The 22,833-nt window shown below is 47.3% G+C and overlaps 1 protein-coding gene across 2 annotated transcripts in view; it reads right to left on the bottom strand.

Moving 5' to 3' along the window:
- Nucleotides 1–22,833, bottom strand: part of IFT80 (intraflagellar transport 80) — a 326,686-nt gene that overhangs the window by 290,766 nt on the left and 13,087 nt on the right. For both annotated transcript variants that reach the window (XM_078666860.1, XM_078666859.1), the window contains exons 2-3: nt 15,154–15,260; nt 13,678–13,898 (exon numbers count right to left, since the gene is read on the bottom strand). In XM_078666860.1, coding sequence (XP_078522986.1) covers nt 13,678–13,898; nt 15,154–15,188 — 256 coding nt within the window. In that variant the 5' untranslated portion in view covers nt 15,189–15,260. The remainder of the gene's footprint in view (nt 1–13,677; nt 13,899–15,153; nt 15,261–22,833) is intronic.

Genomic DNA, 22,833 nt, shown 5'->3' with positions numbered 1-22,833 from the left:
CCGCTGTCCATGTTCGGAACAGGTACGACAACCTGGCTACTCCCGCCACCTGTAGGGGGGTTGTGACCTGTCCAATTCCACATCTAAGATCATGTTCCAATCCCCTCCTATGATCCAAGGGATGTCCGCCCAGTCCGCCAATGCCAGGCTCACTCTGTCCAGGAATTTCTCCTGGTCAAAGTTCGGTGCATAAACACAGCCCAGGACAATTAGTGTACCGTCTAAAGTGCCTTTCACGAAAATGTATCTGCCCTGGTCATCCACCCGCTTCTCCAGCACTGTAAACGGCGTGCCATGCCTGACCCAAATTGTTGCCCCCCTAGAGAAAGCGGAGTAAGTTGTTGAAAAAATAGTGCCTCTCCACTTTTTCCGCATCTTACTCACTTCAGAGTCGGTGAGGTGGGATTCCTGAATGAAGGCAATTTGTGTGTGGTGTCTGAGCAGGAACGAGTGTATTCTATGCCTTTTCTGCACTGCCCCCAGGCCCCGTACATTCCAGGTTGTGATATTGTAATTACCAGTTACTTCAGCCATAATCGTCTGGGTACATGTACCGCGTCCATACCGGCCGATTCACCTGACCTCTTCGCCCTAACCACCAGGAGACGTTCCCTCCCCAATCCCCTACGCAAAAATAAACAACAACGGCGCAGCGAAGAAACATAGCTGTGCCCAACAATAAACCATTGTTAAACCAGTTTAGAGGTCCAGTGCATTCGCCTTCGGGGGGTCGGCCCAGCACCATTTTAGTCAACCTTTCCCACCTGGTGGGCTCTACTGGCTCAACGGCAGTCCGACCGCAGGGGCATCGTTACCAATGTACATCTGCAACAGGCAAGGTGTGGAAACCTAAAACCCCAGCAATCCCGTGCAGCAGCCGAGTACTAGTGCAGAGTGTCCTCCACCCTTCGCCCCCCACGGAATAGCATCTCAAAGCATATCAAAATAAAAATCAAATAGCAAGGTACAATACAGTTTGTAGGCAGGTCAGCCACTTCCAGTCTGGTCCTCGCCCCCGCAGTTGTCCATCACATCATCAGCTGCACGTGGGGTCAGGGTAGGGAACAGCAGCACACTGTGATCCGAGTCTGAGTGAACTGTGCTGTCCTCCGAGTCAGTTGTAATTTTCTGAGAGTCCTCCCTGAAAGCAGTCGTCACGGCAACCGCGTCCTGCTGGGTCTCTTTCTGCTGCTTTCGTGAGGGTCTGTATCTTGGTAGTCCTCGCCGCGATTTGGGAGATCCCGTCGGGCCACGTGGTTGCGAGGTCCCTGCTCCGTCGACAACCGTCTCCTGTGTGGTCCTCCGACTGCCGTCTATGCCTATCACCTCCAGCCATTCGAAGACATCCGAGGGGCCCTCAAAAAAGTGATTTTTCCTGTCATGTATGATTTTCAGGCGGGCCGGGAAGAGCAATGCATACTTGATGTTGGCCTTACGCAGTACCGTTTTCACCTCCAGATATGAAGAGCGTAGTTTTTGGACTGCATTGGTGTAGTCTGGGTAGAGGGAGATCTTCCGGTTTTCGTATTGGATGAGGGATTTCTCACGTGCTCTCTGCAAAAGGACATCTCGATCTCGGTAGTTCATAATGCGCACTATGAGTGGTCGGGGGGGGTATCCAGATTTGGGTCTACCCGTCGAGATCCTATGTGCCCTCTCCACCCAAAAGTGTGGTGATAGCCCCTCTTCAGCAATGTGATCCTGGAACCAGTGCTCCATAAAGTACGCCGCTTGAGCCCCCTCGCATCGTTCCGGAGGGCCTATGACGCGAATGTTGTTGCGGCGGTTCCGGCCTTCCGCATCCTCTACTCGATCCACGAGGGAGGTGACCTGTTGTCGAAGCTGTTGGATGGAGACAGTATGGTCCGTTATAGTTGGCTTGATCCCCTCCAACGTCAGGCCATGGTCTTTGACCTTGTCGGCCAGCTTGCCGTGATCTGCCTTGAGCAGGGAGAGGTTTGTCGTCAGGGTACCCATCTGCTGTTCCAATATTGCCCTAGAGTCTCTTATTTCCTGCAGGATAATGTCCAGTTTGTCCGTAGGTTGATCCTCTGTTTGAGGTTGTACCGCAGGTGTCGACGAGGCCCCCTCTCCCTCAGTAAGTGACATGGTACGAACTGCATTCGGTCCCCCCCGGATTTTCCACAGATTTGGCCCCCTTTTGGACCATGGTGCACAGCAATCGCGGTTCACCGCGCCCAGGCCACTCAGGAGGGAGAGCTGTTGCTACCAGAATAGTAGACCAGATATAGGAGTGGGCGGCCTGGCGCGCGCGGGAGGCGCAGCTCACGTGGATGTAGTGCTGTATCCGCACAACATGTATCCCACTGGTGGGGTAGGGCCACCTACCACCCCCTCCGCACGATGTTCCGATGCAGATATAGCTGTGGGGGGGGGGGAAACCCCCCTGGCCGTTCGCACGTTTTGTGGGGGGGGGGGATGGGGAGACCTGTCTCTCAGGGCTACTCTTCGGGTTCTCACCGCGTGGCTCTCAGTTTGTGGGTGTCCCGCTGCCGTCGGGCGTCAGCTCCAGCGCCGGCCGCCCCCGTGGCGCACCAAGTCTCCCCTCACCACCGCCAATAACGTGAAGCTGGGGTGGATTCACCTTCTCTCGCGCTTAGTCCCCTGCCCCCCCGGCCGCCAATGAGCCGCAAGCTGGCGTATGCGGGGGGGGGGGGCGAGATACAGTCACGGGCAAAGGGGGGGGAGGCAGCCTGAGCCCGAACCAACCTTTCGCGGGACGTAGACCGCCCCCGTCCCTGGTCCTGCTGCAGCTCCACTGGGCTCTCCCTCCGAGTCCGGGCCCGTCCTCTTCCCTCTCCGCGGCGCTGGTGTCTCCGGCGGCTCCTCCGGCCCCCCACCGCTCACCTCCTGGGACCGGGATGACAGCAAGCAGTCTCTTAAGTCATTAAGTTAAAGCTAACTTGAAGGCACATACACAGTTGATCCAACTAATTTGGTCCCATTGCCTAGAGTTGGTACCCCACGAGTTTGGGTCTGATTTTTGGGTTATGAAAACTGCTTGATTGGTAGGTTAAATCTAATTATCATGGCCTTCTAAGGAACCAGGCTTAGATCCTTGAATACTTTAAAATGTTGCTGTTAGTGTCTTGAGTTTGGCAACTTTACAATTAGCTGATCGGTTTAGCTGTCTCAAAAGGGTGGTCTTTTAAAATCGTTTTTCTCTACATTTTTTCTGCAGACGTGTGTGTGTGTAAATAAATAATCATTACATGTTTCTGCAAATGCTTGCTAGATTCCCTTGTATAGGGTGATCAGTGCACATGAATGGTGACCAACTACTTTGATCATCTGAGTTACCAATATATCAACATATATTAGACTCTTAATCGTTTAAATATATAGTAGAGGTTCCTATAGCCCCCTTTTTAAATCACACTCTACACTCTCACTCTGAAGGGTGGTCAACTGCAGCAGTGGAATAACAACTTCTGTAAATGTCATTAAATTAACCCTACAAATCAACAAACCCCTTGTTTCAGCGAGACATATGGGTAGCCACTGCTTGTGCACTGGGATGCAGCAGCCAGGAGGTCAATCAGGGGAGTCTAAAGTATATGTCAGCTTCTCCTAAGAGTAATGGTGTTGTAGGCAAGTAATGCTGAAGCAATAATATGATTAACATTTTTGATGAACTGAAGGGGTGAGGTGCTTAGGGAATGTTAGGTGAGGCCTGAAAGTTCGGCCACTCCAATGGTGTCTGACCTTGCACGTTCCCTAGGGACACCCAAGAACCCAGGACACTATAGACATTATTCCACAAAAATGCAAACCAACTTGCCTCAGCTAGGACTTCCCAGAGCCGAGCCAGAAGGCTGCAGCCATCCCAGTCGTTTCATCCATAAAACTGCAATGCACAACTGCAATGCAAGATTGGAGGGGTCCACTTAAGCTTGACAACACCGCTTTATCTGAAGAAATTGCATCCCCCAGGGAAGATCACCTAGAAGTGGTGTTCTTAAGGAGGGTTGAAAAAGCATCAGATCAACATAAGGTTGTGAGTGACTATGGTATGGGTTCCTCACTACAATTGCCATTTAAGAAAGTTGAGTAAGTGGTGAAAAAGGTGATCCTGTGTAGAGTCCAGTGGAACCCCAAAAGTAGGCAGAGGTAAAAGTAGATAGCACCTTACTCTCTATTTGTGGTAGTGTGGGCGAACAGTAAGGCTTTATCAGAGGGTAAGGGGTAAGCATTTGTTGTACACACTCAATCAGCAAATGATGTCACACACTCAAAGACTGAACTTAGACCAAATTTTATTTGTATAAAAATATTATTAAGTTATTTTATTTCCAGAACCAAGCCAAGCGTGGCACAGATAAGTGAAATAAATGCTTTGCAAAATCTTATGCAGTGTTTTACACGTGAATGTCAGTTCAAATGCAAATGATTGAAATACAGGTAAGTTAAAATGTCGAAATTACTTTTCAGATTACTTTTTAGGTTACTTTTTAGGTTACTTTTTCTACTCAGTCTGATATGCCTAGATATCACACTGGGACATTTCCTAGAGAAAGGGTAAGTAAAATTAATTTTGCACAATTGTAGTTTTTCAGGTTTTCATACAAATCAACTCCACACTTAAAAACACTTTTCAAGGAAAAACAGTCAATGTATTCATATGGAGAGAAATGAAGTTATTGGTTAACAGGTAAGTACTCGGTCTTCTGGATTGAGTTTCTGGGGTTAGAACAAGGGTTCCCCCAGGGTCAAGGATGCACTCTCAAAGAACCCTCAGCGGCACTAGGGTGGCCGGGTGCAGAGTGCTGAGGCCCAATGTTATCCAATGGGGGCTAGGGGGTCTCCGGTTGGTGGCTGCTCAAGAGCAGGCCACAAGTTGTGGGAGCAAAGCTCCTGGGGTTTAGCTCAGGGTAAAGGGGAATCAGAGTTAGCACTCAAAGTACACCCGCAGCGGCGCACTGGCGGCTGGGAGCAGGGTGCTGGTTTGGTGTTGGGTGCACTGTTGATTTCAATGGGGGTTCTCTGGTTTCAACAAAGACTGCAGGCTCAGGGATGAAGATGTTCTGGAGGTGACTAATGGTTGGAGGGGTACGTTGGGAAGCGTGAGGATGCTGGGATACCATTGGTTGGGCCACCCAAGATCGTGGGACTCGGGTGCAGGGGTGTCTTTAGGCGTCAGGTTTTCCCACCAGCTCCGGTCGCAGTCGGGGGGATCCTCCAGAAAGAGGCTGCAGGCTTCGCTGGGAGATTCGAGGCAGGTCATAGATCACTAGATCTCAGGTCAGGATCGCCGAGGAGTCCTCCTTGTGGTGTTGGGCCACTCAAACTCGGGTCATGGGTGTCGGGTGCAGACTCGTGGATTTGGCCAGAGCCAGAGTCTGTGGGTGAGCAAATCCAGTGCTTACGGGAGACAGAGTCTTTTCTGTGGAAGGCAGGGCAGGTCCTTGGGGTTCTTGAGGTTGCTGGTTGCAGGACACAACAGGATATTGCTTCTGAAGGAGTGAGGTGGGGACAGGCCGGTAGGGCTGGGGCCAAGTCCGTGGGCATCCTCCTCTTCTTAGCTTCCGCACGGCTCTTCGGTCCTTCTTCTTCTTGGTCGGTTCTTGTCTGAGAATGCAAGGTTTAGGGGTGCCTTTAAATACTAGATTTAGGGGTGCTACAGGTAGGTAAAGGTTGAGACCAATGGGCCCCTTCCTTGGGGTGGGTACACCCCCTATTATGCCACCCTCTAGTGGGAGGGGGGGGCATATGCCTCACTCTGGTTGGCTGGGTCCCCCATCTGCAAGATGGCGGGGACTCAAAGTTGTGCTTCACCTTGCCTCCCCCACCTGGTTTTCCAGCTGATTCTCAAGCCCAAAGAGGGGCTCAGCACCGGTGGGGGGCAGTTGCTGGAAGCAGCAAAAGGCCTGGGGAAGCTCACAAAGGTGGCAAGCCTTTGAAGATTCCCCTTCATGGACCCTGCCCATCCTGGAGGGGGGGGAGTGGCACCTCATCCTAGGATGTGCATTGTTTCAGACCCCCGAGAGCAGCAGGCTCTCGACCCAAGGGTCCAGAAACATATCTGGTGGTCGCGGCTGGTGAGCAGCCACTCAGCCTGGACACTAGTGTTAGGTTGTTTTTCAGGGGACATCTCTAAGATGCCCTCCTTGTGTATTTTCCATTAAATCCCAAACTGGCATCAGTGTGGGTTTAATATGCTGAGAAGCTTGATACCAAACTTCTTAGTTTTCAGTAAAGCCATTATGGTACTCTGAAGTTCGTAATGACAAACTCCCAGCACCATATACTCTTAATGACATTACTGCACTTACAATGTCTAAGAATTGGCTTAGACACTGTAGGGTAGGGGTTCAGGGCTTACGCACCTGCACCCTCACCACTTGTATAGAGCACCCAACTAGAGGGGTGGCTGATTTATGCAAGAGCAGTGGGTTGAAGGCATGGCACACAGGGATATGTGCCATGTCGATTCTTCACTTTGTTCTGCACCAAAGCACGCAGCCTGCAAAGGCAGTGTGTGTGTGTAAAGGTACAGGGCCTCTAAGGGTGGCACAATAAGAGCTGCAGCCCTCAGAGGCCTTCCCTGGCCACAGTGCCCTTGGTACCTGTGGTACCATTTACAAGAGGCTGACCTGTGGCCAGAGAGTGCCAATTGAGTTTTGTTTTCCATGCAGTTTTAAGGAAAGAACATAGGCCCTGGGTACCTGTTTGGCAGGAGCCAGGCCGCACTCAGTCAAAATATATCAGCAGTTTAGCAAAAAGTGGGGGCAACCATGCAAAAAGAGGGCACTTTCTAACATCCGGTTATTGGTTTCTGGCATGGACTGGATTAACGTCTGCCTGTAAACAAGATTTCTGTCAAGCAGTTTGACCCCATGATGGCGATTGCATCACAAGGATTGTTCTGGAATAGCATGTCCATAGACCTAAAAGCTCAAGAGAAAAGTAAGGCACTCAACCGGAGAATCGTATGCGAGTACCACACAGATGGCTAATCTAAGACATGGTTTCTGTTGTGCAATAAATACAAAGTGTATAACAAAGCATTTTTTCTAGCTTTTTGGCATCATCCTGGTCCTTCCAATGCCATTCGTAAACAGAAACCTACAGGAACAGCTCCTTGTTGCTGTACAGGAAAACCAGAAGCACTGAATTTAACAACTGGTTGCAGTGTGGGTCTATTTTTTACATTTTGCTTACCATTTTGCTGAGTGCTAATATTGAGACAAAATCATTAGCAGTGTTAGTGTTAGGAATACACTAGTCTAGAGACTGCTTAGGCCTACAGGCATATATAGTTATGTTAAAAACATTTCCCAACATAATATCTACAATCCTTTCTCTTGTGCAAATATATTCCTAATTATGTATCTGTAATACAAAGATGAGATTCTACAATTATGGTTCTGGGGACACATCAATTATACTAGAAGTGACACCCATAGACACAGCTTAGCTCACGGTTTTGACCAGGTATTAGTAGCATGCTTACCAAGTATATCACTCCATTTGCTGACTGTTAAGAGTGGGCCTTAACATTTTAATTTAAACAAAGGAGTATTATGTTTTTCTCTTACTACATGAACCGATTTACTAAAAGGCGTGTAGAGTGATCCTGTGGGCAATGATGCCACTTTGTCGACTGCTTTTAAGGAATAGGACATGTTCTGTCACCTACAACGGTAAAGTGTTCAGGGACCAGACAGACTAAATTCCTGTCCATACATAGGACAGAATAGGGGGCGTGGCTTGACTGCCGAGCGGGATGGCTGCCTGAGTGTGTAGCTCCGCCGATCGAGTTGATTAATCCGCCGAAAATCCGTCCATAACTGCCTCTGGGGCTCGGGTCCTGTGCCCTTTGTGCAGGCGAGGCATCCCCGCCTTAACACGTGAAGGATTGACGATATCGCGCCCGGCCCGCGGTGGGAACTGCCTTTCCGACCTGCCTGCGCAGTGGGGCCTCCTACGGCGTGTGGCGCCGGGAGCTTGCGTAGGAGCTAGCCGGCCGGAAGTGAGTGGGTGCCCGGCTCAGCCCATCCTGAGAGTGCCGCCTGGTTCGGAGACTGGATGGCCTGGCCTGATTGCTGAGGACGGAGTCTAGTGCCAGCGGCATCACCGCACACACCCGCTCCGGAGGCGAGGACACAGGCGCCTGAGGAGATATTGGTGGGGGCCGCGCTGCGCAGGATTGAAGGCGCGCGGACGCAGCGGAGGACGAGGTGGGGGCGCTCGGTCACCGCCGGAGAGGCAGGGAGACACCCGGTGAGCTGCCTGAACGCGACTGACCCGCTGGGAGACGCGAGGCCCTACAGCGCCTGATACTCTTGGACATACGTCCGTGGTCATTGCTTGGGACTGCTAGTGGTGGTTGGCAAGCGCGGACCGCCATTTTGTCCAGTACCCTGCGCACTGCAGCCAAAACGGTTGGAGGTAGACTGACAAAATACTTTCCTTGTGATTGCATGTAGTGGATGCCGCTTTGTATGGACATACTGCTCTGGGCGCCCTGAGGTCGACCAACGCGGTGCCAGGGGGTGAATTTGCTGTGCGGCTGCCCATTGGCAAGTGAGGCTGACCCCTTCGCCGGATCACGTTGCAGACGCCTGGCGCAGTAACAAGGCACGCAGTTTTCAAAAGCCACGACCGCTGCTACTTCACTTGCCCGGGTTGGACACACGGTACTCCTGGACAGCGGTTAGAGGCGCGACGGGGCTGGTCGACGCCATGGGCAAACCGGACACGCGGCAGCCCAAGATCGCTTTTGAAAAGACGACCAAGAAGCCGACGTGCAATGAAACGCCGGATCAGGAGCTTTCGGGGGACGCCCGGCCTGTGCTGCCAGCCGACAACATCAAGGCCATGTTCCAAGACCTAAAGTCGAGTCTGCAAGGCATAGATGGGAAGATGGACGCTCTGGCTGCACGGATGGACAGTATGACTAAAAGAATGGACAAGCAGGAAGGAGTTGTCGGGGTACTGGAAACGCGTGTGACGGAAACGGAGGAATGCCAATCGGACGTTGACAAGAAGCTGCGAGGAATGGACAAGGTGCTCTCCCTGATCCAAATGAAGAATGAAGATTTGGAAGCTAGGTCCAGAAGAAACAACGTACGCATCACGGGCGTGGCGGAATCGACGGACATTGCGAATATGGAACGCTACGTTGAGCAGATGATGAAATATCTATTTGGAGAGGAACTATCCCCAATGTTTCTGGTAGAAAGGGCACACCGCACGCTAGGACCGGTGCCCAAGCCGGGAGCTCAACCAAGGACAATCCTTGCACGCATTCTAAACTATAGGGACAGGGACACGATACTGCGACTGGCACGCAACATGGCAGATTTGCAATACAAGGGGAACCGGATAGCAATGTACCCTGACTTCATGCTCCAAGTTCAATCAGCTAGGCGGGAATTCTTGCCTGCAAAAAAGGTGTTCCAACAAACAGGCACGAAGTACTCCTTGATCTAACCGGCGAAGCTGAGGGTGCAGGGGCCGGGTAAACCCACCTTCTTCACGGACGCCAAAGCGGCGTTGAAATTTGCCAAACAACTTGCTAAGGAACAGAGGGGGCAGACTGAGACCGACAAGCGTGGGGACACTGACCAGCTAAGTGACGTCGAATAATATCATATGTTATGGAATATGGCGCCGCTGGGACCCTTACTAGAGGGAGGGAAAACGTAAGCATGCCACTGAGGGAGATGGGGCGCTAACCACCTGGGCGGGGAGGAGTTGTGCTTACTATTGACCTATCCAGATCTCTGTTACTAGATAATTGTTGCTCCGCTTGCCTTGGGGCGCGATGGGCCCTGTAGCGCACAGAGTCAGAGTTGCACTCGATCGCCCTGTCAAAAGTACAGGGTTAGAAGGCAGACACCTGCGTACCCCGAGGGATGTATCCCAAACTATGGTTAGACCATCTAACGTTGTTGGTACTTGGTTTAGTTGGGTTGGTACTGGGGGGATGACTGCACGACCTAATTGGGGGGTTGGAGCGGGTGGGGTGGGAGGGATGGGACCTGGGTCTGTTTGGTTTGCACTGTTAACCCGTAAAAGCTATGTGTTAAATATGTCACTGGAGATATTCTATATGATAGTCACTGACAATGTTGCGATAAACTGTGATCCTTGGAGCTGTGGCGATACTGCGTCGAGCGCTCTACCGAGCCGACTGCACCTTCATCTTATAGTATCACTATGGCCGCTGGAGAGTGCTTGACGATTGGGGAGAGTACTGCCTTGGATGGGAAGCCCAGATTGCCGTCCATAACATGCTTGTCTTGGAATGTGAGGGGGATGAATGACAGGAGGAAGGCGAGATTGCTACATGCCTACTTATCACGGAAGAATGTAGATATTTGCATGCTCCAAGAAACACATCTAAGTTCCACGGAAGCCCCACAACTCACTCTAGATGGGGTGAAGTGATACACGCGCCATACTCGAATTATGCCAGGGGGGTGGCAGTCTTGATCCGCCGAGGCCTACACTGGGTGACACAGCGGGTGCTGACGGATGCGGATGGGAGGTACACATTGATTTTGGGAATGTTGTGCGGAATACAGTTATTGCTGGTGAATGTCTATGGCCCGAATGATGATAACCCTGCCTTCTATGAGACTCTGTGGGATAAAATGCGTACAATTGGTGATGCAGCAATACTATAGGCGGGTGATTTCAACGTAGTGCTGTCTGACGCGGTAGATCGACAGGGCGCTGCCCGGGAACACCACCCAAGGGCAGCAGAGGTACTGGGAGGCATTATCCTAGAGGCATCCCTAGTTGATTCTTGGCGGCAATTGCACCCCCATGCGCGGGCGGGCACTTGCATTACAGCCCACAGGGCCGCTTGGTCGCGGCTGGACTTCTGGTTGCTGTCCAGGGACCTACATGCCTCGGTAGTGGCAGCGGTACACCTACCGAGATCATTGTCGGACCACGCTCCGGTGGTAGTGACACTGGCCACTCCTGCACGATACGCACAGCCATTTAGCTGGCGATTTCCATCGCAGGCCCTACTGGATCAGGTATTCCGGGAAGAATTGAGAATTAAGCTGGAGGAATTTTTTGAGTTCAATGAAGGTACTGTGGAATCGCCTGGTACGCTATGGGAGGCCTGCAAGGTTGTGACACGGGGTCACTGCATGGCACTAAAAACGGGAGTGTTACGGTCCATAAGAAACACACTAGATACGCTAGAAAAAGAATTGGCGGCTCTAGAGGTTGAGCTTACTAGATTGCCTACTGCTAATACCCAGGCGGCATTCAGGGCGAAACTCACTCAGTACCAGGAGGAAGCTGACAGAGAGGTGAAGTTCTTAAATAAATACGCTCAGGCTCGGAGATATGGGGAGGGAGACCGCCCTGGTAGGACACTAGCCACGATGCTTCGAAAGCCAAGAGGTGCGGAATATATTTTGGAACTTACGGTTGCGACTGGTGAGTCTGTCAGGACACCAAACGATATCTTACACACTATGGCAGCCTATTATGAGGACCTGTACGCCTCTAAACTACAACCGGAGGATGAGGTAATAACTGACTACCTTGACACAATTGCACTGGCGTGGTTTAACAACGGGGCACGTGAATACATGGACCTGCCGATCACGCAGGATGACATACGGACGACCATAGCTGGCATGCCGTCGGGCAAGGCGCCGGGACCGGATGGTCTTACGGCGTCCTTCTATAAAGAATACGCTGATATCCTTGTCCCCAGGTTACACAAGGTGTACATGGAAGCGATCGAAACTGGGATCCTTCCCCCATCGCTCCGTGAAGCCATGATAATTACACTTTTAAAACCTGACAAAGATCCCACGAGCCCGGATTCGTACAGGCCACTCTCGCTAATAAACCTGGATGCCAAGATTTACGCTACACTATTGGCGGAACGCTTGAAACCGATGCTGCCCCAAATAGCGCTGTCGGATCAGTCGGGATTTGTGACAGGTCGATCGACCTCACACAATCTGCGCACATTATTTGGTCTGCTCCACTACTTGGACCTGAGGGTCCAAGCGGCAGCTGCCTTGCTGGACGCCACCAAGGCGTTTGACTCCCTCGAATGGAAATTTCTGCAAGCACTGTTCACGAGAATGGGCTTCAGTAGGCTATTTATTCAGAAAATTTGCATCCTGTACAATTGTCCCACGGCGAGAGTAAAGGTAAATGGACAGATTTCGCGGACAATAAGTATTTCTAGGGGGACCAGGCAAGGCTGCCCCCTATCGCCACTGCTATTCGCCATCGCCACAGAACCCCTCGCGGCGAGACTGCGGCAACACCACACCCAGCGCAGTATAGGATTCACTTCCAGAGGGCTGTTAGTGTCCTTATATGCCGACGACATGACAATCTTTGTGCAGAATCCAGCCGACAATTTCGCCCCCCTCATGCGAGAACTAGTGCGGTATGGTGGTTTGACGGGCATTACCATTAACTGGTCTAAATCTACGATACTGCCGCTGACAGACGGAACGGTACAATGCCATACCGAGTTCCCCATAACCTGGGTGACGGGAGAGGTGAAATACCTGGGGATCCATATTAGCCGCTCGATACAGGACCTATGGCTTTTGATTTACGGCAAGGCAGTAGACTGGCTCGAGACAAAGGTGAAAAAATGGGTCACTTTACCGCTGTCAATGACAGGCCGGATAGCCATAACTAAAATGGTTGTACTTCCAAAATTTTTATATTTATTTGCAAACATACCTCTGCCACTTACGCTGTCTTTTTTTAAGCGCATACGCGCTGCGATTTTGGATTTAGTGTGGGCGGGCAAACAACCCAGAAAAAAAATAAAAATAAATAAAAAATAAAAAATACATAGGACAGAATACATTCACATTTTCTGCTTGCTGTGGGAATAAGGCATGCAGGAGTTTATCCTCTGCTGCTTCACCATGCTGCTCAGCAGAGAAGTCATTGGATGACTCTCCCTAGTGGTTGACTTGCTAAAAGGCTCTGGTGGCCTCACCTACATTGGCATGTGATCTAAAGTATCAACATGCAAAGCGCTGGGTAGGCGATGTTAAAGTTCCTTGGCTCCTAAATACGAATAGTTAAGTCGTTTTGTCATTTCAAAGGCAAAACACATTGGAGCTCACTACTGGTAAGCAACCTATAATACTTGAGTCATCAAGTGTTTGCAGATCCCCAGGAAGTTTGCCTTAAATTCAATAAAAAATGAGAATGAAGTTCCAGAGAACTAAACTAGGAGTATGGAGGGCTTTCCTGCCAAGTCGTTCGCGTTTAGCAGGCTGGAAGGCTAAGAGGTTTAGTAAGGTTGATTGTAGGGATATGCCAAATTGGAAGTCAACTGTAACATGACAGCACAAGCAAGTTTATTTTTCCATATTTTTCTAAATAAAATGGATGTTTATCTCGCTTTTTTATTACATTGTAGTAGTTTTCCAGAAACTTCTAGAAATTGTAACCAAGATGTTAGGACAGCTGGAACCCTTGATAATGCATAGTAACTATCACAACACTCTTACCAAGTTCCCTGTATATATAATACATTTTGAGTATGACAATTCACATATCTCATTTAACATTTGTTTTGTTTTGTTTATAGAAACATTAGCGTGCATTGTGCAAACTGCAAGGCCTACTTGGACCTCATCAGTGAACTTCACTTGCAAACATTAATTAGGGATTTGGATTTAGGGAAACACATACCATCAGAACTTGTGAGTACAAACATCTCTCCTTGGGTCTGCTTCTTTGCATTTGTCTTGGGAAACCAGTGGAAATCTATTGGATATATATCTTCTGGAAGTTTAACTACTTGCACCGTCTCACTGGTTAGCAAATTCCATTTCATAATTTGATGATCATCGCTACAAGAATATAACTCATCTGCTGTGGTCCATCCAACACAGCTCACCAATTCTTTATGTGCAATGGTGTTAAGAAAAATACTAATTCACAACATGCAGGTTTTTACATATATTAGGAGGAAATTGTGTAATTTAAGTCTGCAACACAAAAACCATTTATGGAAATATCACACTTTTTTTTAGAAAGATTTTTTGAATTAATATAATTTTAGCATATATATACACACAGACATTTATATGCTACAATGATATATTGTGTGGGTATATATAGTGTGTGTGTGACACACACACACACACACAAACACACACACACACACACAAACACACACACGCACAAACACACACATGCACACACACACACAAACTTTCTATGAGCATTCTAATGTTTTTAAAGGACAAACACTGGTTATCCTTTCATCATCTATCTATATGGAGCGTTTTGATTCTTTAATTTTGTAAGACAATGGTTGCTAACCTTTTGACCCCTGTGGACCTTCAGTGAATTACTACTTCAAGATGGGGACCCCCTCCTTAACAATACCTCTGACTTGAACCTCAAACATTACACAAAACTACAGAAACAAAGATATATCAAACCAGTACACATATATGAAATACTTTTAGCTCATAAACAAAATAATTGCAAAAATCCAAAGTTCTTAAAGATGGTGTGATATGCTAGACTTTAGGAGATCACTGTTTTTTTGCTCTAATGCATGCTCTCTTGTTGTCGATGCATACCAGTGCTTCAATTGAGGCCACCAATCATCCCTAGTGGATTATATTTGCTATACGTGTGCTGCTGCCACGAAACAAGACGCTGAACCCAACTAGTTTTTTGGTCCTCCAATTTTAGCTCCAATTTCAAATTGTTTGACATCTGAAGAGTGTGTTAAAACTGTATTTGCTTTTTTAATGTACATAGTTTATTGATCTGCTAATATTACTTAATTTTATAAGCAGTAGCGGATCACCTGAATAGGTGTTGCAGACCCCCAGGGTTCCACGGACCACACGTTTAGAAACACTGGATAAGATGACAGCAAAATGCCAACAGGTCCCCTTCTAGATATACATTTTCCTCCAACTATAACAATCACAACTTGTAACAATATTATCCATCTCTGACTCATGACCACTAACCAAAAACAATGTGTTCAGTGAAATTACATTATATCTGTAACCAGCTGTTAGAAAAAGTAACATACACTTCTACGTCTATTGGACAGAAAAACAAGATGATTTGGAATAGTGTGCTAACTAAATCAAGTATTACAAGTCCAAAATCATTATTTTTCCATGTGAAAGGATATGTTTAGGTTCTTTTAAAAGGGTTGTTTTTAATCTCATGTTTCCACCTTCTCAGATTTCAATTGTGCAGAACCAGGGAGAAAGTAAAATGTCCTTCTTCTCAGTTGACGTCTAAAAAAAAAAAAAAAAAAAAAAAAGAGAGAGAGAATACGTTATCCAAACATGTAATCGAGAGCACTGTGCAAAAAGTAATAATATTTAACAGAAGTTTCTGTAATTTGCCCACTGCTTGATTTATGCAGCTGGTTGCAAGGGGTGGGCCCTGCTGCTCATTTTTGAAAAGGGACTTATTTTTCAGAGAGAGAGAGAGAGAGAGAGAAGAGAGAGAAGAGAGAGAAGAGAGAGAGAGAGAAGAGAGAGAGAGAGAGAGAGAGAGAGAGAGAGAGAATTAGTATGTTTTTGTATTTACAATTTAAGCAGTGCATTTGCCAAGTACACCATAGCACACAAATTCGGCTAAGCTTGTTTAATAAATACATTTAGGTGAATGTAAAACATCCAAAGACAGTACATTATATTAAATACTATCTACGTCGTTCTCTGAGTCCACTAAGGGCAATGACCGGGGTCCCGCCCAGATCTACACTCTGAATATGCTGCTGCCCGGGGCGCACAAAGTGGGCCCCTTAAGAGAGCGACCCCCTTAGTGCCGCTTCAGGAACCTCCCCGTGCCTTGTCTCAGGCACCCCCTCCTCTGGGCGCACGCAGTGGGCCCCTTAAGAGAGCGGCCCCCTTAGTGCCGCTTCAGGAACCTCCCCGCGCCTTGTCTCAGGCACCCCCTCCTCTGGGCGCACGCAGTGGGCCCCTTGAGAGAGCGGCCCCCTTAGTGCCGCTTCAGGAACCTCCCCGCGCCTTGTCTCAGGCACCCCCTCCTCTGGGTCTGGTGCATCTGCTGCATCATTTCTGGTGCGCTGTGGGCTGGAGACAGGTATTTATAGCTGCCCCCACCCACTGGCCACCCTCTTTGTCCCATGCTCGACACGCTGTCAGGCACGTCGCATCCGGGTCAGAATGGCGTTTGTCATTTGGGTTGCGGTGAGTTTTGTGCCTGCTGGTAGCAGTCCCGCATCTTTGGAGCCGGTTGTTTGGCCTCCAGTCTGGTGTCCGGTGGGAGCAATTGAGCGAGGTAAGGAAGGTGACTTGCAGCCCCGTCGTGTGCACAGGCTCCCACTGGTGTTGGGCACAATGGGGTCACACCTGAATGCATATTCAAGTAATATAAGGGCTTGGTAAAAAAGGCGTGGTCTCTTGAGTGGATACACCACTAGGTTTCCCCGATAGGGACGGGATACACCTGCAGAGGTGGATGGGAATTGTCCAGCTAGAAGGACTGGGAACCTTCAGAGGTAGATGGGAAGTGTCCAGCTAGAAGGACTGGTAATCAGACGTTGCAGGAGGTTATGAAGCCTGCCATGGTGGGGTGGGGGCCTTGGATATGACGGCGGCCACATCCAGGGCTGTGGCGCACTTACAGGGCGATCATGAAGCTGATTGGTATGAGGGGTACCCTTTTAGGAGCACAATAAGGGTGCACTGTGGCAAAATCCCAGGAGTCTTTACGGCACGACCCTGGTTGAGAACGACAGCGCCCCGTTTGTCCCTCGGGCCTGGAGTGAGCTAACGAGGCAAGCGGTGATAAGAGAACTCCACTCTCCTTCCCTCCCCCTTTGAAAACTCCTTCGGATACCAGCCACACATGAACAAAAGGCGATGGCCCAAATGCCAAAGAGGGGGATGATGAAGGGATCGATAGGACAATAATCAATGTATTCTCTGGAAGTCATCTCCAGTGATATCCCATGCACGCCACTAGATAGTGTTCTATATTACAGGCTTAGGAGCAATACACTCAGTCACTCCATGGAGTCTGTGCCCTGTAACACACTGGAGAAACTAATGGCTATACAGCAGTTAGTCTCTACACAGTACTGGAGGAGCTCCTGGGTTCTGCGTAGAGAGCCGTAAAGATGTATACATAACATTAGTTGTCGTGGAATTGTTGTGTTTTAATATTACTGTTCTGCCTGCTTTAACTTTGTTATGATTTAACATATCACATGTGGCTGCTAACTAGCTCTGTGAGTACTGAATGCTTCTACTTGGGCAGTTGCAGACAGAAAGCACAGGACGAGGACGCACTCCTAGGGGCTCCTGCGATCTTATAATAAATCTACAAGAAAAGGAACTTTCTTGCATCCGTGCCTCGTTATGATCTCTTCTTCACAGGCATGAGCTCTCTGCGGGAGGAGAAGCTGGAGCTTGAAATATCAGTGGTAATGTAGAGGTTTTCCTGCACACAAACAGGCCTAATGTCACCAAGATCTAGACTAATGCAAAAACAATTGATGGACAGAATGCAGAACAATGTCATACATTCACCCCAGTACAAAGATCTGGGCCTAAATCTGTTGTTTTTTTGCTCCCCATGCCATTCCAGTATGAACCCAGCCATTTTAAAAACAGTATTGACCCTGCGCCCAATGGGAACAGTCCAGCCCGAACTGCCATACCAGGTACTCCCTGGACTGGAAGCAAGCATCCTAGGACCAGTTTCGGGCCTTTGCCCCTCATCAGCCAGGATAGCTTGACTTCAGTAGCATGGAGAGCATACCCGTCCCACTCGGGGTGACAAATGCAAATACAAAAAAAGAGGCATAGGGTCAAGACTGATTTGCATATAGCTGTGTCTGAACTGGGGTGGTAACGTGAGCTGAAAAATTATGATGGATTTAACCCAGATCTGTGATTGGGGGTGAGTGTCTGAAACGTTTAAGCGCTCCGTCCATCATCTCCTTGTGTTTGCTCTGTTCGCCCTATGTTGGCAGGGTATGCCCAGACGTGGGTCCCTTGTTCACTTTGCCTCTGGATTCAAGCTAGCCTGGCTGATGAGGGGGGTATTACCCCAAAACTGGTCCCAGGATGCTTGTTTCTGGTCCAGGAAAGACATGGCTTGGCAGTTCGGTCTGAACTGTTCCCATGAGGCATAGGGTCAAGTCCGATTTGCATATAGCTGTGTCTGAACTGGGGTGGTGAAGTGAGCTAAAGAAGGATGATGGATTGAACCCAGATCTGTGACTGGGGGCGAGTGTCTGAAAAGTTTCAGCGCTCCGTCCATCATCTCCTTGTGTTTATTAAGATCTAGGCTGCCTATCATTAATTACAAAATTCTGGAGCGCGCTTATTGCATGCCATGCTCCTTACAGAAATTTGGCAGTGTGAGAACTCTAAGAGTGATAGACGCGGATAGGAAGGGGTGAATTTGTGAGACATTGTCTGGTCTTGCCCCTGTGTTTGCTACTACTGGGAAGAAGTCCTCAAAGCGTTAAACACAATGATTTGCCATGATATACAAGGGTAACTATACTCAGATGGGTGTGGGAGGTTCCTGTTGCTCACAGGAGGTACATGGCGTTGACATTATTACAGGGGAAGAGGTGGTGGCATGTTGCTGGGGCAGAGGGATGTCCCAAAATTGATATATTGTAACGAACTAAATGAAATTTATGCTGAACTTCTTCCTGTCTCATCCCACCTGAAGGATATTTGGGGTTAACGTAAAGCTTTCCTGCTACCTTTACCACCTCAAGTTGCCAGAATAAGATTTTTGCTGTTGTAGCCTTTCTCAAGGTGCCAAGGCAATCGACGCATGGCCGCAGGACCTGTGGACCATCACTACTTCACTTCTATATGGATGGAATCTCTCTGGTTACTGCACACAAAAACCGCAACAGACTTGGGGCCTGATTTAGATATTGGCGCACAGATTACTCTTACGGCTAGAGCGGCCAACCTCGAAGCTGGGGAACCGGGTTTGAGTCTCGGCAACGACGCTCAACATCCTGTGATTCTGGGCAAATCACATACAGCCTGATTCATGTACATGCCGTTTTGCGTGTCCCTAATAGCGAATCATAGCGATTCGCTATTGAGGACACGCAAAACGGCATTCATGTAGGAATTGCTACTTAAATAGCGATTCCTACATGTTCTTTATTTGCGAGTAGCAATTTGCTACTCGCAAATACTCCCCATTCATTCCTATGGGCCAAGAGGCCCATAGGAATGAATGGGGATTTGCGAGTAGCAAATTGCTACTCGCAACTAAGATAGCGATTTTAAGGGTGCCAGGGGTGTCCAAAGGACGCCCTGTAGCACCCCTAAAATGCAATTTTGGACAGGTGTTGCGCACACACATGTCCAAAGGACATGTGTGTGTGCTACATGCAAGTTCGAAAAATGCTTTTAAAAGCATTTTTCTGAGTTTTTGCTATTTACCGACAGGTCTGACCTGTCGGTAAATAGCGGCCCCAAAAGTCCAAAATCGCTATTTCGTTTTGTGTCATGAATAGCATTTGAGGAATCTCTATTAGAGATTCCTTAAATGCCATTCCACGCAAATAAGCGAATTCTTACATAGCGATTTTTGCATTTGGTATCATGAATACCAAATGCAAAAATCGCACTCGCAAAGGGCCAGATTCTCAGAATCTGGCCCTTTGCGAGTGCAATTTACCTACATGAATCAGGCTGTTAATCTCCCCATGCCCAACAAAAATGAATGTGTCTATCTGTAACGAAACTGGTGCTCATGTAAAGCACTCTGATACCTGATGTCTTGTGTCTATTTCGTGTTATATGAAACTCTTTAAAAAATGTTTTTAAAAGTTAATGAATAACCCGTCTGACAAATATAAATCCCATAGGATATATTGGGATTTATATTTCGACGGGTGAGATAACCGTCACCATTGTAACAGAGTAATCCATCCGCCAAAGATCTAAATCAGGCCCTTGGTCATGGTCAGCCCTCTCAAATGTCTGTATTGTGGAACTGGAAATGCCCTCTCGCCACAAACAAAACACGGTGAGTTGATAGAAATATCGTAAGTGATGGGAGTTAATGCGGGTACAATAATATGCTTAGCATGTGCAATTTGTTAGGATGTTGTTTAGCAATTACAATAAAAATTATTTAAAAAAATACAATTTGTGCGTGAGCTGGTAGAAAACATCATTATTGAAAGAGATGATTAATTTAATTTAATTAATAACAACCACACAGAATAAATTTCCCCATGATCACGAAGGGTTTCCTTGTGATCTAGAACTGTCAGATTAAAGTAAGTTTCCGCTGCTGAATTGCTCTGCGATCAAATTCGATGCTTACTAAAGGACACTGCAAGGATACAGGCATCAATTAAGCGATGAGGTAAAAATTAGCAAATTAAAAAGCTACCCTGGTTGCAATAACACCTGATTGGAGACGGAGCAGTCAATTATTAACAATAGATTTCTATAGCACAATTCATACCCAACAGTTTCTCAGTGCTAATAAACATTACTAAATTATCTGTGTTTAGTGTTAGTATGTAATCTTATGGGTAACTTCTGAGCGATTTGGCGCTTGAGGTGGACACTGTATATTTTCTTTATTACATATTTCCAACTAACATTGGTGCATACGATTAGTTGTGGAATGCGTTCACGTTGAAAAGAAGGAAAGCGAGCAAATGTACAGAGATTTCATGAACAGTGAAGTGTTAAAAAATAATTTTGTTTTGAGTGATGGTAGCCTGAAAATAAGATAGTAATGTAAAAACGTAGGTAACTAACTACTTTTTCCATTAATACGAGAAATGAAGTGCTGCTAGTAACGTTTGAGTTCATAGACAGCCAGCAAATTATGAAATACATTTCCCAATTTATAATTGTCAATTGATAGCTGTTGCCTGAACACAATGGATCTTCCAGGCATGCCTGTTAAAAAGCAGGAAGAGATTATTTACTTGGAAATGCAGTTTTGAGCTAGATTAGAATGCTTTCTGCAAAAGCACAAAACTTGACCGTCAGTGATGGGAAGCTAGTAAAGTGATCGGAGGGCAGAAATTTAAATGGTCCCAACTACTCATATTATGCTGACCTGAATGTTCCTTTAACAAGCTAATTATTTCTGGGATTTGCAGTGTTTGTTCAGCCAGTTCAACGAAACTAATTGGACTACAGGACCAGATCGTAAAAGGAAAGCCGCAGTCTGGCGACATGGCTTCGTGGGGTCCTGTCTACTTATGTTGAGTGCTCAACTCTCCAGGCTTTATCGCTTCCTCTTAGCGGTCTTTTTGGAGTGAAGTTGTCTGATATTCCCGCATATAGGTAGTTACAATACTAATGTACACACCCTCTTCACTTCATAGGATTACAGAGGACTGCACAAACCAAGAATCTAGGACTTGACGTTATCCAATTGTGCATGTTTGGAGACTGCACTAGCACAGTTAATGAGTATTTGTTTGTTCTTATTATTTAAGTAAAATTTAGAACACAGATCACATAAATGTAATCATTTAAAGGCACGTGCCTTGATTGCTACAGTGATGTGTTTTGTTTCATTAAGCCCATTTGTTACTCTATGTTTGTTTACCGCATCAAGTCTGTTTGGTACCTCATGCCCGCTTGCGATCTCATGCCTTTTGCTTACATAGTTTACTAGTGGGTCATGAGCGTTGGGTGTTATCATGTTCTCTAGCTACAAAAAGCTTGCAGGTTTACCCTTTATATAATAGCCGAACCTCTAAGCAGGTTTCCTGCTTGTGTGGTGACCTGTTTTGGTTACGTGGAAAAATTGAAAGATTTTGTGGGTGTTTCGAAAGCAGAAGATGCTAGCAGTGTTCTGATCTGGAGTCATGGGCAAGGCAGAACCCAGAATAAAGGACAAGCCATTGAAATCAAAGCACATTGGAGTGCAAAGACAATTGTGATTTGGTGAATGTCCATTTTTAAAAACAACATTGAAAACTGCTAAAAGATCTTTCCATGTATCCTTCTACTGCATGTTGTGATGTAAATAAGAATGCAAGTCTTCGGCAAGAAGGGTCTCATTGGCTAGGAGATAAAGAATAAAGGTGTGGCATCATCATCAATAACACACTGTATATCTCCACAGACCTCTGTACCATTACTATGAGACAGAGAAGGGGATTCAAAGTGCAAGTGTATTTCTGACAAAACGAAAAAAGAATACTTTTTCTTTGCATTAATCATTAAGGCAGTTATTGGAGCAGTCAGCGTTGGGGGGACTCTGACCAATAACAGAACAGTCAGACACAAACATGAGCATTCACAATGGGTAGCGGATTATGGACAATATTTATATGTTCAGAAAGTGGCTCATGCATTACTTATGGGTGGGAGTCACAAACGACAGAATTTGAAAAGAACGAGTAGTTAAAAAACTGGGACAGCTAAAAGGACAGAAAAGGTCTGCCTATCTTTGGTAGATAGGGAGTTCTGGAATGCGACAGTCATTGAAAGTTATGCTGTGGTAGATTCCTTACAGAAAATGTCAGCCTCCACTTCGATCTCTGGAGTAGCCAAGATTTTTAGATATGGAGCCAAGATTTTCTCAGGCAGACAGAGAGCCAGTTTGTGAAAGGCAAATCGTTGACCAGCACCTTGGGCTTCGATCTCTCTTGTAGTTCAACTAAGCATAAAGAGAAAAGACTAGAGTGGCGTTGGCCAGGGTGGTGAACGTATTACCTTCCTTGCTCCATTGCTTTGGGTGACAGGTAGTCTATTAAATTCTCCTTTCAGAAGCCTGTGCTAGGTAAGGCGGGCTTAGTTCTAGTCCAGAGTTTTTCAAACATGTTATTGATGTGATCTTATTTTCATTTGTAGCATTTTTTTTTAC

Source organism: Lissotriton helveticus, chromosome 11 (genome assembly GCF_964261635.1).
Source record: "Lissotriton helveticus chromosome 11, aLisHel1.1, whole genome shotgun sequence".
In the NCBI taxonomy this organism is placed as follows: Eukaryota; Metazoa; Chordata; class Amphibia; order Caudata; family Salamandridae; genus Lissotriton; species Lissotriton helveticus.
Note: the sequence above shows the minus strand (reverse complement) of the source record. Positions and strands in the feature narration are given on the sequence as shown.